The sequence below is a fragment of the Trichosurus vulpecula genome, chromosome 4 (assembly GCF_011100635.1).
Source record: "Trichosurus vulpecula isolate mTriVul1 chromosome 4, mTriVul1.pri, whole genome shotgun sequence".
NCBI lineage: Eukaryota > Metazoa > Chordata > Mammalia > Diprotodontia > Phalangeridae > Trichosurus > Trichosurus vulpecula.
Window position 1 is genome coordinate 70593217 of NC_050576.1, and position 19357 is coordinate 70612573.

At 39.8% G+C, this 19357-nt stretch overlaps 1 protein-coding gene across 1 annotated transcript in view; it reads left to right on the forward strand.

The window, feature by feature from the left end:
• The window catches only part of PAPPA2 (pappalysin 2), a 393032-nt gene that overhangs the window by 38280 nt on the left and 335395 nt on the right, over nucleotides 1–19357 (forward strand). Inside the window, exon 2 of the mRNA XM_036756565.1 lies at nucleotides 9653–10724. Coding sequence (XP_036612460.1) covers nucleotides 9653–10724 — 1072 coding nt within the window. The remainder of the gene's footprint in view (nucleotides 1–9652; nucleotides 10725–19357) is intronic.

Sequence of the window (19357 nt, forward strand, 5' to 3'; positions counted from 1 at the left end):
GATTAATTAACTACTGTACGGAACAGCGATGCTCCCACTTTTACTTAGTTGATCTTAAAATATGACCTTACCTTCTTTTAAATACCACTCACCACACTTACTTTCCATTAGCTGACTATCTTAAGGATCAAACATGTACCACTACATATTAAATGTCATTCTTTGGAAGCCACAAATTGAAGGGGTTTAACTAGATGTATTATGTTTTTATAGGCAGATTAAAAGAGTCTTCACAATTCTTCCTGTTTTCAATACTTCATTTACCTAATCATTGGGGAAGGGGGAAGGGAATAAGCATTTAGTTGGTGCCTATGATGTGGAGGCACTATATAAATTTTAATTATTTCAATGACATTTTCCTGATCTAATGAGGTTAAACTTTCTTTGGTAGTTAATGAAAGAAGGAAGGAAGGAAGGAAACAAACATTTATTAAAATACTAAGCATTTACGATGTGTTAGCCACTGTGCTAAGCTCTTTATAAATATTATATCATTTGATCCTCACAACAACTCCATGAGGTAGATGCTGCTATTATCCCCATTTTGTAGTTAAGGAAACTGAGGCACAAAGAGCTTAAATGTCTTGACCAGGATCACAGAGCTTGTGAGACTCTGAGGATGGATTTGACCTTGGGTCTTTCTGATTCCAGGTTCAGTGCTCTATCCACTGTACCATCTAGCTGCCATTGCTAATAATCTTTATTTTTCTTTGATAGTATAAGTTTTCAAACTTCCTTTGCCTAAAGTTCTCTCTGCAGTTCTTAATAAGGAAGCTATGCTCCATTTTATAAAGATCACATTTAGTACTTTTGTGTTGTTAGACATACATTTTTCCTTGGAGAAATATGCACTGTTTCCATAATTATTTAGCTATCAGTCTCTGTACAGGTATATCATAAAAAATGCTGAAATGCCAAAATTAAGCCAACTATTAGAATCATTGCATGCACAATAGTAGCATCCATGTCTCCATTTAACAGATGAGGAAAGTGAGGGTCAGAGAGGTGGCATGCTTTACCCAGTTAGTAATAGATACTGCCAGAAGGTAGATGGTGATATCCTGATTCCAAATCTATTGCTCTGTTTGCTAACCCACATGATCTCATATACAATACTCTAGAAGATCAGAAGAAGGAAAGTACAAGACCTGAACTTTGTTCTCAAAAAGCTTCCAATAAATCTGGAGACAACAACATATGAAAAAGGGTTGAACACTTATGAAAGAAAATAAAGTAATTGATTAAGCCAGTATACTATTAAGGGCTAACTAAGCAGTATAGAAAAGTGTTTTGCATTCAGTGGAAGGGGAGGTCATTGTGGGCTGGATTATTGAAGGAAGACTCCATGTATGAAATGGAATTGGGCCTGAGTCTTGAAAGATGGGTAATATTTGGGTAGGTAGAAAGGGGAAAAAAAGGTATTCTAGGTTAAGATAACAAGTGAAGACATGAAGGAAATGAAATAAACAAATGTGCTTCAGTGACGGTATCATTTGACTCAAGATTTTACAACTGGAAGTGACCTATGAAATCTAGTAAAATGGTACAGGGAGGAGAAGACAGTTGCTCCAAGTTATATGGCTAATACGGGGGCAAAATATAGACTAGAACCCAGGTTTCCTGATGCCAAAGCCAGGGCTCCTTACTACATACATATACACACATATACACAAATATAATATAAATTTATGCACATATTACACACTAATGTTCACATATTATACACATATATGAATGTATATGTAATACATATATATGTATATATACACACATACCTATTCTTTATAGAATTTCACAGCTGGAAAGGACCATAGAGGACATTTAATTTTATCCACATGTGAACAAGAATTAACCTCTATGACATCTACTAAAATGTACCACCATCCAAAGTCTTATTAAAGACTTTTAGTGATGATAAACCACCTACCATTTAACTGAACAGGCATTTATTAAGTATTTACTGTGGGCTAGCCCCTGTACTAAGCACCAGGGATATAAATAGAAGCAAAAAGAAAAAAGTTCCTCCCCTCGAGGAGTTTATATTTTAAAGGGGATGGGGAATAATAAATAAAAGAGAAATGAAAAGAGTTGGTGAGGGATGGGTTGGTGGTGGGGGAGAGAAGATTTGGTGGTGAAGCCCAGGGAATGAAGGAGAGCTGTTCTGGGTTATTCTTTAAAATGCAGGTTCTGAGATGAATTCATGAATGGGAGAAACGGGGGGTGTAGCTGATTATATTTTTACTAATGTGATGAAGTTCCTTTGATCAATCCTAAAGTTGGCTTTTTCCATTGGTTCTCTTGTATCTACTATAGTATCTACTCATAGCTCCTAGCTTTACTCAGGAGGCAGAACAAACAATCAATAATCAATAAACATTTATTAAGTACCTACTATATGCCAGGCATAGTCATTTTGCTTTTAGCAGTAAATAAGCTCTAGCAGATATATGGATTATTTTGAAAAGAGGTCCATAGGCTTCACCAGATGGCAAAGGTGGATCTATGACACAAAAAGGGATAAAAACCCTTGGTTTAAAATATAAAGTCATTTGAGATATTTTAAAGAGGGGGAAAATTATGGGATATGTGTGATATTGCTAATAAAAATATAGAAACAATGGAGAAAAACAAAACTTGGCTAAAAACACCAATTGAAGTTGAAATTCACATGGACATTTAAAGATGAAACTAGGAGGGCAACAAGCAGGGGAAAAAAGGAAAACATCTACAAAAAAGTTTTCGAACAAACTTTTTTTCTCTATTAGTGACAGTGAAGTCAATACATCTGAACTCTAACAAATTAATTCCAAATATGCCATATGCACATAAGAAAGTAAAAAAGGGAGGGGGGATCAAGCGTCATTACTATTCCAAAGAAGCAATAGAAAACATCACAGTCCACCCCTATGCCTACTTTTCTATCTCTGCAAATTTTTTATAAAGATGAAAGGCATAAATATGCAGGTGGATATAGACTGTATTGCTACACACTGCGTGATTAGTGTGATGCATAGTTTTGCTGAATATTTTTTCTCTTTATTCTTTATTATAATAGATGAATCTCTAGAGGATGAGGATGAGGAAGGATAAATGGTCCATCTTATAAATTAAAAGTATTTACATGGAGGTCTCTTTTTTGAATTTAAACATTGTTTTCAATGGTGTAGCATGACTGCAAATCAGGAAAATGCACGGTTTCTGAACTATCATAGCTGTAGGACACTTAAAGGATAATGGTGAGGCATATGGTGGTTATGAGTAGGCTGTAAGACATTACCAACAAAAAACTGTATGGGAGAAATTCATCAAGGAATATCATCAGAGAGACATGTAATTTGGAGAGTAGATGAGATGGCCATATAACAAAGTATATCTGATGGATGGCTTCCATTCTCTGTGTAAATATCAACAGATCTGGAGGAAATCTCTCATAAATATCAATGGATCTGGAAGAAGTCTCTCAGCACATTGCAGGATCCTCCTTTGCAGTATTTATAGGAGGTCATATGAGAAGATGTGAATGGTTTACTATATGAACCATTGGAATACCCATGTTAATGAGATCATAGGTCCATGGAGGTAATGATGAAAACACCATCATGCCTCTATGGTCTTTTTTTTTCTTTCCCAGAATTTTATCCCACCTAGAGATACTTTCAAGATTTCATTTGATTGCATCAGAGAATCATAATATCTCAGAGTTTGAAGGGAACTAAGAAGATGTTTAGCCTCGCCCGTATCCGAATAAATGCAGTATAATCAATGGATAATTGTTTGCCCACTGCTTCCCAAGGCAAGTTATTCCATTTTTTTTGTATGATTAATTGGAAAATTTTCCCACACCAAACTTATATTTGCCTCTTCCCAAATTCCATACCTTGTGTATAGCTCTGTCTTTGGAGGCAAGAGGAATAATTCTAGTCTTTCTTCTACAGGACAGACTTTCACACACTTGATTACAGCTGTCACATTCCCCCAAAGTCTTCTCTCAATCAAATATCTCCAATTCCTTCAGTCATTTCTCAAGTAGCATGATTCTGAAGCCTTTCACCATCCTTGTCTCTTTCCTTCTGGATGCTGGCCAGGTTCCTAAAACATACCACTTTCATTTTCTATACATGCTTTAAAATGTTTGAGTGGATGCTTTCCCTGTGGGTTCACATCTGATATCCTTAAGATAACTGTCTCTTTCCCTCCTTATTGAAGTTGTTTTTCTTCATGTCTTCAAGATATCATTCTTAACACCAATGCATCCCTCTTGGGCTAATTTCTACTGTAGAATTTTAGGTGATTGGAGTCATGCTTTCTCTTAATTTTAAAAAATCTACTCTTAAAAGTTAATTTCATTTACAAAAACAAACATGTATTTTCCAATTTCCTATATCTCTCATATAAACAAAAAAAATTTAAAAAATATTTAGTAAATATCTCTATCTACAGTTGATCTTCAGTATTTGGGAATTCTGAATTTGCAAATTGACCTACCCACTAAAATTTTTTGCAACCCCAAAACAATACTTTTATGGTGTTTTCACAGACATCAATGAAGTGGTGAAAAATTTAAGTCACCTGATGTGCGTGTTCCCAACTCAGGTGAAACAAGGAGATGCTCTGTCTTCTTCTTTCAGCTCATATACTATAAACAAGCATCCTTTTTGTAGTCTATTCAGAGTCATTTTTTCTCAGTTCTGTACTTTTTGTTGATGATTTCACTTTGTAAAATAGTCCCCAACTGTAGTGCTGAAGGTGCTGTCCAGTGTTCCTAAATGCAAGAAGGCTATGATGTGCTTTACACAGAAAAATATATGTTAGGTAAGTTTAATCTTGGTGTGAGTTACAGTCTTGGTGTCTGTGAATTCAATGTTAATGTATCAACAATATGGCACATCCAGAAAAAGGAAAAGAAAATTTGTTGATTTATATGTAAGGCCACTCTAGAAAGTCCTAAAGTAAATGTTGTGTTCAGAGGCTTACAGAAACCTAACACTGTATTTCCCCTAGCTGAAATGGTTTAGCAAGTGTGTGCATTTGTGTGTGTGTGTGTGTGTGTGTGTATGTGTATGTGCATGCGCACCTATCTCCCTCTATACATATTTCTTTCTATCTGTTGTCAAGCAAAGCAAATGTCCTCATTGGCTATGTCCAAAATATATCTTATTCCTTATATTGAGTCTGTAGATACTGTGAAGAGGTGACTAGCATTCTTTTCCTTTGGTCCTGTGGAATTGTGGTGTGTCATTGCATTGATTGGAGTTATCAAGTCTTTTAAGAGTGTTTTTCCTCTATAACGTTGTAATTGATTAATTTTTCTCCTGGTTTAACTCACTTCTTTCAGCATCAGTTAGTTCATAAAGCTCTTTTGAGTTTTCTCTGAAACCACCTATGAAATCAACACTTAAATAAAAATTTAGGGTGTATATCTCCATGCCTAGTTTTCCTCTCTTTTGTCGTAAATTCCTATCATTTCTGTCCCAGCATCAATTTCATTTTATTAATGAGACTCAGATCCAGAGTTGAAGTTTCCCTTTTAGGCTCTTTTGTCTTTTGAACAAGGAAATAAATGATCATTTAGTTATCATAGCGAGAACTCCAGCAGATATCCAGATAATTGAAATGAACCTATTGCTATGATGTAATGCACTCATACTAGTCTTGAGTCCTGGTCCCCAGACTCCTTTCCTATTTCTTCTTTCTCATCAGTTCATCTATAGTATATACCAATGACCATATTGTTTCTGTCTTTGCCTACTTTGATCTTCATCAAAATGCTCTCCACCTTGCATCCTCACTCTGGTTTCTGAACTCAGAATGAGTGTGTCTTCTCATTCTTTGTTCCCTCTACCTTCATTTTAACTACTGTCTTCCTTTTGAATTAGATTTTGAAAGCCATATTCCCTATAATAATTCTATAACAATAACAATAATAAAATACCTAGCATTTATATAGCACTTTAAGTTTGCAAAGTGCTTTACAAACATCTCATTAGATCCTCCCCACCCCTCCCCAAAGGAGGTAGCTACCATTGTTGTCCCAATTTTACATGTAAGGAAACTGAGGGAGGCAGAGATTAAACGACTTAAGTGTTTTGTTTTTTGGATTTAAACTCAGGTCTCTCTGATTTGTCATCTAGTATACTATTCACTGCCTATCTACCTATCCTGTTCTATCCCATCACATCTTGCTAATGTTTTTGACGAAACTTTTTCTCTCCTTACACTAATACTTTGTTATTTTTGTATAGACACCCGAGGTTCTGGCTTTTAATGGAGAGGTAGAACACAGTAGAAAATACAATGCTGTGCTTGAAGTCAGGAAGAGCCAGATTTGAGTCTAGCCTCTGGAGAAGTGACTCAGCCTTTTTGAACCTCAACTTCTTTATCAGTAAAATGGGAATATTAGAAGCCTCAAAAGATCATAGGGTTTTTGTGAGGTTCAAATTAGATGTAGGTAAAATGCTTTGCAAAACTGTTAAGTGTCATACAAATGTGAACGAATAGCTAATATTTATATAGTGCTTACTTTGTATTGAGCACTATGCTAAGTGCTTTCTAATTACTATCTTATTTGATCCTCACAACAAACTTGGGAGTTAGGTGCTATTATTATCCCCACTTTACAGATGAGAAGACTGAGGCAAATATAGGTTAAGTGACTTGTCTACAGAGCAAATTAAGTGTAAGAAGCTGGATTTGAATTCAAGTTTTCCTGACTGCTCTATCCATTGCTCCATCTGACTACCCTTAAAAAAAATCTCCTAGCAGAGGAGTCAGTCCTATTGCTGTTTCCATTCTTAAATGTTCATCTTCTGTTACTTGCTAGGAATGTTTTCCCTATAGTGTATTTATTTGCGATGGCACACTCCTTGCTCAATATATGTAGGGAACTTTCTTCTTCCTCTTTCTTTGCAGTTGAAAGATTTTGGAGTTAGATGTGCTAGGCTCCAGGCAAACACATTCTTGCCAGGCCTTGTTGAGAGTACTCTATCCCTAGTCAGAAACTTGCCGTTTTTATATTTTAAGCATAAATTTAAACCCTGTTGTTAGACACCATCTTTTAATTTTTATTTGGTTTACTTTAAATTTTTGATTTATATCTTCTTTTTTGATAACACTTCATTCTCAGATATGTTCCTTTCATCTCTTCTGTACAGCAAGCATCCTTTGTAATAAAGAATAAGAGAGGAGGATTAAAACAAAAAGCAGTTCAGTAAAACTAACCAGCACACCAGTCAGGTCTGACAGTAAATGTATGCGATGTTCCACATTCCTAGTTTCCCACCTCTTCAGAGAAGGTGCATTTTTTTCATCTTTTTTGGGGGCCAAGCATGGCCATTATAATTACATAGTGTTTACTTTTTTCTTGTACAGATTTCATCTTCCTAACCCACTATTCACTTTCCAGCTGATTCATGTGGCTAGTCTCTACATTAATCACCAGGATTGGGTAATGGTTGTCAGGTCTGAGATGATTCAGGAGGCTCTCCATAATGTTTCCCATACCCGCTCCTGGAAGAAGGTATACTTTCTGATTTTTCATGTCAGGTTGACTTATGGACACCTTAATAACCCTCAACCAGGAGCTATGGACCACTGGGACTCAGCTCTTTCTCCTGTGGCTAGGACTTGATGTTCTTTCTCCTTCCTGGCACCACCTGGGGATCCTCAACTTCATTCCATGAATATAGGAGATTGCTTTCTCTATAGAAGGCCAAGCTCTGTGCTTCATGGGAAGAACTTGGATCCTATCGCAGTATTCCATTGCTTTATTGATCTTAGTCAGGGAAGCTATTGATGGCTTTCTCAATAGGAGAATGGCATAACAAAGACTGTATGTGAGGACAGCTAACCTCTCAGTTGTATGTGTATTGAGAGGAAAGACTGATATCATGGAGGAGAGGAGACAGAGTCACCTAGCTATGGGATAATGAGGGCTAAAAGCCAGCTGAGTACCTGCTTGTTCTGAGTCACTTCTGTCTTTCCATTTACCCTGTTTGAACGTTCTACCCACACTCCCCAGGAAATCCGAAAAAAGTGACCTTCCCCTAATTAAGCCTCGAAAACTAGTTCCATAAATTTTAAGCCAGCTAATTCCTAGCCAGTGGCAGGGATAAAAAATAAGTGTAAGACTAGTCTAGGACTTTTTCATCTGTAGGCATCCATGAGCATAGTTGAGGGAGAGCTGACCTCAGAGTCAAACAGAGCCAAGGCCCAAGTTGTGCCTCTAACACCAAATAGCTGGGTGTCCTTGATCAAGTCACTCAACCTTTGGTGCATTGGGCAACTCTCTAAGACTGTAAGCTGCAAAGAAGGAGGATTTGTAGGAGAAATTTCCTCACCTGGGAATTCCCAACACCAATGAAATCAGAGGTCTAATCCCTATGGCTATCCCTGTTCTTATTCCTTTCTTTCTCACGTATCATATAGTTAGTGCGTTGAGTTCTGGACTTGGCATTAGGAGAACTGGGGGTTGATTCCTGCCTCAGATACTTATAACTACAAGAGCCTGGGTAAGTCATTAATCTTCTCTGAGCCTCAGTTTTCTCTTCTTCAAAATGGGAATTACAGTAGTACCTACTTCCTACAGGATTGCTATAAGGTTCAAATGAGATTAATGGGAATGATGATGATAATGATGATTTCCTTCTGACCTGGGATCTACAGGGGTACTGCTGCTATCATTGAGTGGGTTACTTGGTGGTAGGAATAATCTACCCTTGGGAAATAAATGAAAGTTCTAGGTGGAATACAATTCTGGGGATAGTATCGTTTTTCACTGCTTAGTTTACTTTTCTGCATGGCTGTCTTTTACATTAGGAAAAAAAAGTACCTAATAAGGGTGAGTTTGGGCAACTTTAGAAAAAGAGGACAGTATAATGAATGGTAGAGAGGTGACATGTGTACCACAGACCAGTTAGTGTGGGTTACCATTGATGAAGTTCTGGTCTTTTTCATTCTAAGTATGATGGCCTTCTTTTCTTCCCTGATTGATACTGTACAGGGCTGCCAATTGCTCACTCCCCATTTAAGCTTTCCTGTTGGTTATTTTTTCTGATAGATTAAGATTAAGAATCGTAGATTTAGAAGAATTAGAAGTGACTTTAGGCATCAAGTCTAACCTCTTCATTTTTTTTTGGAGGTGGGAAGGCAGGGCAATTGGGGTTAAGTGACCTGCCCAAGGTCACACCGCTAGTAAGTGTGTCAAGTCTCTGAGGCCAGGTTTGAACTCAGGTCCTCCTGACTCCAGGGTCAGTGCTCTATTCACTGCGCCACCTAGCTGCCCCCTTAACCTCTTCATTTTTTAGACAAAGCAAATAAGGCCTAAGAGAATCCCAATGACTTATCCAGCAAGTGTCAGAGATGGGATTTGAACCTAGGTTGTTTGATTCAGAGTCACTGCTCTTTTCATTAAATCTCAAATCAGGTTCATTTTTAGGGGCTTCGGAATGTGATAGTGGTGGTCAAACCAGGTAGATAAAGTTGAGGGATGTCCATGTCCAGTGGGCTGGTATCAAAGGAGGGATATTTGGTATTATTTATTTTTTAAACCATGAAAAACCTGCCTGTACTGTATTTACATGGGCTTTCTCTCCCTTTCTGCTTTTCTTTCTTTGTCCTTTGTCTTTTTCCCTTTTCTTCCTTTCTTCTTGCATAGGTGTGTTTGACAACTGCTCCCATGCTGTTAGTGACAAGGGCTGGGCCTTGGGTATTCGCTCAGTGGAGCATCATGGGAGGAAGGATGCTCGTTTCTTCTTTTCTCTCCGCACGGACCGTGTGAAGAAGGCTACAATCGTGATTGGGCATAGCCGCTACTTGTCAGGTACATGGACACATTTAGTGGCCACTTATGATGGACACCGCATAGCTCTGTATGTGGATGGAGCTCAAGTTGCCAGTAGCCTGGGTCAGTCTGGCCCCTTGCACAGCCCATTTATGGCATCTTGCCGTTCTTTAATCCTGGGTGGGGACAGCTCAGAGGACAGGCACCAGTTTCGTGGGCACATGGGCACCCTGACTCTCTGGAACACAGCACTTCCACAAAGACAGCTCCAGCAGAGTTTCCTGCAGCCAAGTGGGTATGGGGACTTAGCTTCCTTGGCACTCAGTGCTACTTTTGCTCCAATGGAACAGCAATGGGTAACCTTTAAAGATGGGGAATTCCCAAGACTTGAGATACTCCAGGATCCAGAGCCTGAGCCTGAGATTTTGTATCCTCTCATGCCTCCACCCTGTGGGCAAACAGCCTGTGACAATGTGGAGTTGATCTCCCAGTACAATTGGCACTGGCCACTGAGGAGTGAGAAGGTGATCCGTTACCAAGTGGTGAACATATGTGATGATGATGGACTGCATCCTACTGTCAGCAGCGAACAAATCACCCGTCAGCATCAGGCTTTGAGTGCAGCCTTCAGCCGGTACAACATCAGCTGGCAACTGAGCGTCCGCGAAGTGCGTAACTCCACCTTGCGCTATCGGGCTGTCCTGGTGAACTGTGAGCCCAGCAAAATTGGCAATGACCACTGCGACACTGAGTGTGAGCACCCACTCACTGGCTATGATGGGGGTGACTGCCGCCTTCAAGGACGCTGCTACTCATGGAATCGAAGGGATGGCGTTTGCCACATGGAGTGCAACAACATGTTGGATGACTTTGACGATGGCGACTGCTGTGACCCCGACGTGACTGACGTACAGAAGACCTGCTTTGACCCTGACTCACCCAAGAGGTAAGAAAGAGGGGTTTGGGTACTTTCTGCCTCAAGACTGAATCTGTAGCATTTTCCTTTCTAGAATTCCAGGACCTAAAAAATGTGTGCACTAGCAAAACAAAAAGAAATAAAGCCCAAATTTCCTGCCCCATAATGTGAATTGTTTGCTATTAAATAGAGGTGTATATTGAAACTAATCAATTAACACAAATTATATGTCACAACAATTTCTAGGGATTGCTTGGGAATTCGATAATTATGGATGTTTGTGCACCAGTCATATAATAGTGGAATGAATGTTGATTTTGTTGGAGGAAATGAGGGGTTTGGATTCAATGTCCTTTAAGGTTAATTTATATTCATGTGCCTTTGGAGAAGCCATTTTTCCATCTCTAGGAATCAGTTTCCCCATCTGTAAAAGAGAGGGGTGATCTCTAAAGTCTCTTTTAGCTTTCCTAGAGTAGCTAGGTGGTGCAACTGATAGAGCGCTTAAGAAGACAGTTCAAATCTGGCCTCAGACACTTGCTAGCTTATGTGACATGTTATTTAATTTATTTAATATTTTTAGTTTTCAGCATTGATTTTCACAAGAGTTTGAATTACAAATTTTCTTCCCATTTCTACCCTTCCCCCGACTCCAAGATGGCATATGTTCTGGTTGCCCTGTTCCCCAGTCATCCCTCCCTTCTGTCACCCAACTCCCCTCCATCCCCTTGTCCATAATGTTCTTATAGGGCAAGATAAATTTCTATTCCACATATCTTTTTTTTGAACATGTTTTTAAAACTTTGAGTTCCAAATTCTCTCCCCTCTTCCCTCCCCACCCACCCTCCCTAAGAAGGCAAGCAATTCAACATAGGCCACATGCGTATTATTACGTGAAACCCTTCCACAATACTCATGTTATGAAAGACTAACTATATTTTGCTCCTTCCTATCCTATCCCCCTTTATTCAATTTTCTCTCTCTTGACCCTGTCCCTTTCTGAAAGTGTTTGTTTTTGATTACCTCCTCCCCCTATCTGCCCTCCCTTCTACCATCCCCATTTTTTTTATCTCCTTCCTCCTTCTTTCCTGTGGGGTAAGATACCCAATTGAGTGTGTATGTTATTTGCTCCTCAGGTGAAATCTGATGAGAGCAAGATTCACTCATTCCCCCCTCACCTGCTCCCTCTTCCCTTCCTATAGAACTGCTTTTTCTTGCCACTTTTATGTGAGATAATTTACCCCTTCCTATCTGTCCCTTTCTCCCTCTCTCAATATATTCCTCTCTCATCCCTTCATTTGATTTTATTTTTTTAGATATCATCTCTTCATATTCAACTCACCCCGTGCCCTCTGTCTACATATATATGTATATATGTATGTATGTATATTCCCTTCAGCTACCCTAATACTGAAGTCTCATGAATTATACACATCATCTTTCCATGTAGGAATTTAAACAAAACAGTTCAACTTAATAAGTCCCTTATGATTTCTCTTTCTTGTTTACCTTTTCATGCTTCTCTTGATTCTTGTGTTTGAAAGTCAAATTTTCTATTCAGCTCTGGTCTTTTCACTGAGAAAGCTTGAAAGTCCTCTATTTTATTGAAAATCCATATTTTGCCTTGGAGTATGATACTCAGTTTTGCTGGGTAGGTGATTCTTGGTTTTAATCCCAGCTCCATTGACCTCCAGAATATCATATTCCAAGTCCTTCAATCCCTTAATGTAGAAGCTGCTAGATCTTGTGTTATCCTGGTTGTGTTTCCACAATATTCAAATTGTTTCTTTCTGGCTGCTTGCAGTATTTTCTCCTTGATCTGGGATTTCTGGAATTTGGCAACAATATTCCTAGGAGATTTCTTTTTGGGATCTATTTGAGGAGGCGATTGATGGATTCTTTCAATTTCTATTTTGCCCTGTGTCTCTAGAATATCAGGGCAGTTCTCCTTGATAATTTCTTGAAAGATGATATCTAGGCTCTTTTTTGATCATGGCTTTCAGGTAGTCCAATAATTTTTAAATTATCTCTCCTGGATCTTTTTTCCAGGTCAGTGGTTTTTCCAATGAGATATTTCACATTGTCTTCCATTTTTTCATTCCTTTGTTTATATTTTATAATATCTTGATTTCTCATAAAGTCACTAGCTTCCAGTTGCTCCAATCTAATTTTTAAGGTAGTATTTTGTTCAGTGGTATTTTGGACCTCCTTTTCCATTTGACTAATTCTGCCTTTCAAGGCATTCTTCTTCTCATTGGCTTTTTGGAGCTCTTTTGCTATTTGAGTTAGTCTATTTTTTACGGTGTTATTTTCTTCAGTTTTTTTTGGGTCTCCTTTAACCAGTCATTGACTTGTTTTTCATGTTTTTCTCTTATCACTTTCATTTCTCTTCCCAATTTTTCTTCTACTTCTCTAAATTGCTTTTCCAAATCCTTTTTGAGCTCTTCCATGGCCTGAGACCAGTGCATGTTTTCTTGGAGGCTTTTGATGTAGGCTCTTTGACTTTGTTGACTTCTTCTGGCTGTATGTTTTGGTCTTTGTCACCAAAAAAAGATTCCAAAGTCTGAGTCTGAATCTGAGTCCGTTTTTGCTACCTGGCCATGTTCCCAGCCAACTTACTTGACCCTTGAGTTTTTAATAGTGGTATGACTGCTTGTAGAGTAGAGAGCACTTTGTTCCAAGCTTGAGGGGCTGCACTGTTGTTTTCAGAGCTATTTCTACACACCAAGCTCTGCCACACCAGCGCTCCTCCTTCTCCAAGAACCGCCAACCTGGACTGAGACTCAGATCTAAGCTGGCTCTGCACTCCTGCTCAGATCCACAACTTAATTCCTCCCACCAGGTGGGCCTGGGGCTGGAAGCAACTGCAGCTGTAGCTCTGTCAGCAGCCTCAGAGCCATATCAACTTTGCTGCCTCCTGGGGTGGTGGCTGAACCATGAACTCCTTTTACTCTGTCCTAGCAGCTTTTACTACTAACCTTCTCTGATGTCTTTGGTGTTTGTGGATTGAGAAGTCTGGTAACTGCCACAGCTCATGGATTTAGGGTGCTAGGGCCTGTTCTGCCTGCTTCCCAGTCTGGTTGGTCCAGGTGAAGCTCACACTGGGCTCTGCTCCACTTTGTTACCCAGTTCCATCCGATAGACCTTACTCTGCAACCGTTCAGTTTTTCCTGGGCTGGAGTCCTGCTTCCCACTGCTATTTTGTGGGTTCTGCAGTTCTAGAATTTGTTCAGAGCCATTTTTATAGGTGTTTGGAGGTACCTGGCAGGGAAGCTCATGCAAGTCCCTACTTTCCAGCAGCCATCTTGGCTCTGCCCTCCATACTTTCAACTCATAGGGATCTTGCAGTTTTGGGCCACAAGTAATTCATAACTTGTGGGGTGAGTGAACATATTGTGTTATTCAACCACTTATCCTCCTTGATAAGAACTTTCAATTTACCTAGAATTCCAGTTATAAGACAAATTTCAAATTGACCAAGTAGGATTTTCAAAAGATGTGGATGAAAGTTGGAAGCAGGGATAGTTAACGGAGGGTGAATGTAAAAGGTTGGCATAGTCTTGCAAGAATAGTTCTGGGAGTGCCAGAGCTTAGCCATAGTGATAAAAACGGGTTTTAGTTATGCTGTCTTCCCAAGGAGTAAGAGCTAAGGAATGGGGCTATTGTTTGTGGGGAGGGGTAGGTTAATGATAACTAGCAACAGAGAGAAAGAAGCACTGCATAACTTGGCTTTTGTTTTCTCTGCCATGAATTCGTGGCAACAAGACGTATAGAAAGCACCAAATATAGATCAAGGAAACCCTGCCTTTGGATTCCATCTCCGATGCTAGGCTAGCTAAATGGCCACAAGCAAACCCTTCTTAGGCAACATTCTAAGACTTATTTACTAAGCTTTATGTAATCTGAATCCCAAAGCCTATTGGTATGGAACTCTCCTCATTGATGGGTTGCAATCTATGTTGGTGTTAGGAATTCCCACACACCTGCATAATCAAAGCCCCTTAACATATTGACATTTCTCTGCAAAGGAAAATAGTCATTGAATTGGAATAATAGGATAAACACACTAATAGGCAGTTGATAACTTAAGAAATAAAGCAGTATAATTAGAGAGCTCTTAGCTGTCCTTGATGAGTCCAGATTACCAGGATAACTTAAAATACATCCTGAGGTAGTGAAGGAATTTGCTGAACCAAGACTGTCTGAAAAATCATGGGGAATGGGAGACCTATGATGGGATTGGAAAATGGCATAAACAATCCCATCTTTCTGAAATGGGGAGAAAATGGAATCTGCAGACTGCAGGCCAGTGAGCTTCACCTTGAATCTGTGTTATTAAAGGGATGTTGAAGGCAGTTTGGTACAGTGCATGAGGTGCTAGATTTGTAGTCTCAGGACCAGATTTAAATCCTGGTTTTGCCACTTACTGCTTGTTTTCATTTTGGGAAGTGACTTAATTTCTCTGCCTTATTTGTTAAATGAGTTGGTTGGAGAAAGTAACATCTAACATCTCTACATCTCTAAACCCCCATCTCTGGAACACCTACAAAAGGAAGAGATGGTCACAAAGTGCTGTCCCATCTTCAGCAAGAAAAAGAAAATAAAACAAATGAGCCAACAAACAAACAAAAAAGCCAAGTCAGACTTCTGCAACCTAATTTCCTTTTATCGAGGGTCATTAAAGCATGTTGCAGATGTGGTTGGCCTAGAATTCAGAAAAGTACCCAATGAGTGCTCATCTTGTAGGAAAGATGGAGAGACATTGACTAGATAATAGCACTTGTCTGGCTTCTGAATGGGAAGGGTTAGATCTATAGAGTAGTAATTAATGCTTTGATTTCAGCTTGGGGTACCTCAGAGATTCATGCTTGACCCTATGTTGTTGAATGTTTTTGTCAGTGACTTGGATAAAGACACTTCTCAAATGAGAGAACAAAAAGGAATAGTTGACAATAACTACAATTTGGATTCATAAATAGGCAGAAGTGTTGAAGTTGACAGAGTGCCAGACTTATAATCAGGAAGACCAGTCTCAGACATTCACTAGTTGTGTGATCTTGGATGAGTCACTTGATCTCTGTGTTTCTTTATCTGTAAAATGAGAATGAGAATACACCTACCTGCCTGGATTATCATTAGGATAAGATGAGATAGTTGCAAAATACTTTGCAAAGTTTAAAGTGCTATGTAACTTCTAGCTATTATACTTTATATCTGTGAAAGATGAATTGGTTGAATCTAAGAAGATGAAATTTAAAAGAGGTAAATCAGTAGTTATTGATACATAGATACATTTGATGACACAGAGGTAAATTTATGTATTTTAAAGAGATCACCTCTTTCAAGGGTTTATGTATTTAATTCTAATTTAATTTAACTTGATGAATAAAAAACACTTGGGTTTAAAAGGTCAGCATCTCAAGTGAAAGATATAAGGGAGGTGTGGCTAGTCAGTAATTGATCTGAAAATGACCTTGGGGCTTTAGTGGACTTGAAGGTCACTATGAGTCACCAGTTTGTTATAACAGCCAAAAAATCTGATGTGATATTGGACTACATTGAGAGAGAGTATCCAGTAGCACTGTACTCTGCCCTGATCAACCTGAATCTGGAACGCTGTACTCACTTTTATGTGCCTCATTTTAGGAATAAAAATAATAGACTGGAGACCAGAGGAGGACAAGCAGAGTCTGAAGGGCTTCAAAACAGAGAGGATCAGTTGAAGGAATTAGGGATTTAGACCAAAGGAGGAAAGATTTAGGGGGTCCTGATAGCTCTCTTCAATAACCTGAAGGCTGGCAAGGGGAACTGGGTTTAGGTTGGTCCTGTCTGGCCCTGGAGGGTGAAACTAGGAACAAGTGGTGGTAAAGCTAGGAGCAAGTGGTAAAAGGAAGCACAGATGGAAAGAAAGACTTCCTAATAATTAAGAACAATCTGAAAGTGGAGTAAGTTGCCTCAAGAAGTACAGAGGGTTCCCTGAGTAGACATATTTAAGCAAAAAAGATGCTTATTTTAGTAGGGATTGGACTAGATTCCCTCTGAATCTAGTTGTGAAATGCACTCTCTCCCAAACTACCTTGTATTTAATTACTTTGTATATATTTATATTTATTCCCTTTATGTTGATGATGTTTGTACATTTTTATAAGTTGAATACCTCACTAGGATGTCAATTTTTATAAGGAGTGAGTTTGCTTTTTTTTGTACTTGTGTCCCTAGCATCTAGAACAGTGCCTGGCACATAGTAGGCACTTAATACTTAATTGATTAATACATGGATACATTTGATGATAACATTTACATGTCTTGTATATCAATTTTTAAGAAATAATAGAGATCTATTTATTTCTAATTTAATTTAACTTATTTCAATGAACAGAAATGTATTTTCCCTACATTCCACATCTGCCCTTGCGACAAATATGCATGGTTAAGGAAAATGAACTCCCACATTTGCCATCCCCACCTCTCAAATATATGTATATATACATGTCTATAGTATTGATGAGAGATAACACTTAATAGTCTTCCCCCCACCTCCACCAAGTCCTCCTCAAAGGTCGTAAAGAGCCAAAAGAGAAATTAATTTCGCAAAAATTCCCATCCCGGAAGCAACTAAGAGGATGAGATAAGCTAAAGAATACAACATCAAACATCTGTAATCCAGATGGGCATGCTGTCAGGGGGCTAATATTTATCAGGCTTTAGGCCACGCAGGAGATGTGAATTATGGCCAGACTACCTGGCCAATTGTGAAGAATTACATCAAGCTGCCAATGTGGCTAGTTACTGAGTGGGGGTGGTGGTGGTGGGTTCTAAGCAGCTCCACCCTGGGAGGTTCCACCATGGACTGGGGACAAGAGACTAGGATGCTTAAGGGAAATGGAATCACGGGATCCAAGACCCCGAACAAGTCAGTTCTGGGAGCGGAACAAGGAGAATCTTTGACTCCCAAGGGAAAATGAGCTTTTCCCTCAGAACTTTTCCCGGTTTCAGATTCCTCCCAGACGGTCTTATTCTTTCCCTTAAGACAATGACAGAGAGACAAGAATCTCCCTGCTTCTGGCCCTACTTCTTTTGCCTTCCTCTCCTCTTCCTTCTCTAAACTCAGCAGGGACCAGCTCTGCAATTAGATGTTTGCCTTTCTATGTTGGCTTCTGCGTCTCTGTCCTCTTCATTATAATGGGGGGAAACATCATAAAATAAAAACAAGTGACTAAGCAAGGCTTAACCGGACCATCAATCACTCTGTCTCAGTCCAAGCTGTGAGGCAGACAATGGGTGTCGGGTGCATTTGTTTTCTAGAGTTATGTGTTAGGGCCTCTGTCTCTGTGTGTGTCAGAGTGACTCACTGTCTGTCTCTCTCAGTCCCTCTCTGCATCCCTTTCGTGGTCTGCCTCCTCTCGCCAATGTTCCGAGTTGGGGAGGGCTGGGTGTATTAGAGGCGGTAATTTGAGAGAGAGGGCTTGCTATCCTCTGCAGAAGCCCAGATTTTCTGCTTAGAAGCAGACAGGTAAGAGACAGTTAAAGTCTCTGCAGCTGTGTGTTCAAAGTGGGGCATTCCCGTAGGAAACTGACAAGGGCGTGTCTGTCTCTATATGTGTGTGATGGAAAAGGGAGCAGGTGGAGACGTTTGCTGCTGGTGAGGCCCCACCAGTACCTGGTTTCTCAGGATTAGCTCTCCTCTCCACTCACCCATCCTTGCCGGCGGCTGGGCCAAGGGAACAGCTCAGCTGGGGCCCTGCAGTGTGAGGGTCTGTTAACCATCATCCAGACTTCATTATAGGTTTCGTTTGAAGTCAGCATTGAAAGTTCCCTGAAGCCAAAAAAAACATGCAAGGGGGAAAATAAGCGTAAAGGGGTAGGAGAGGGCGGAGAGGGAAGAGGGATGAGGTAGAAAAAGTGAAAAACGAGTAGCAGGGAAACCTCTCAATCTCTCCATCTTTAGATGGGTAAACAAGAGTGAACTCTGGAAGCCAGTGACTCTCTTCTTCACGCTTCCTTCACCCGGCTAAGGGAGCCAGAGGGAACAAGGGCACCTTGCACGCTTTGCAAATGGGCCAGGGAATCTTACTGGTCCAAAGGACGGGGTGGTCCACCCCCCTCGCTTGTCTCCATTTCCCTCTTTCCTTTCTTAGTCCACTTCCCCTCTCACAGCCCCAGTAGATCCCCAGGTCAGAAAACAAGTAACACCGGCATTCATTCCTACTCATCTGGCACACTCTTCGAGGTGAGTGGTTAGTAACTATTTCCACAGCTGCCATAACTTGTTTTTCTCTCCCCGTCCCCCTTTTCTTTTTAAATCATTCCCTACTCAACAAAATTGTGATAGAGCAGCAGAGCCTCTGACAATCAGGATTGAGTAAGTACCTAGCAGAGTGCCTGGCACATCATAGGCACTTATAATGTTTATAGATTGTGTGATAGAAGACTAGTCCCTCTTCATCTAAAAGTCTCAGAAACATATCTCCTCTCTTTCCCCTTCCCCATTTCCAGCCAAAATAAATTATCACAACAGCTGGTCACCCAGAACAGGGAAAAGTTGGGGGCTCACAGGACCTTGGTTCAAATTCTGCCTCTGTCGCTCACTTCCTGCCTAATCTTAGGTAGTTCCTTTAACTTCTCTGGGCTTTAGTTACTTTCTTACAAAATGCCTGGGCTGTAGG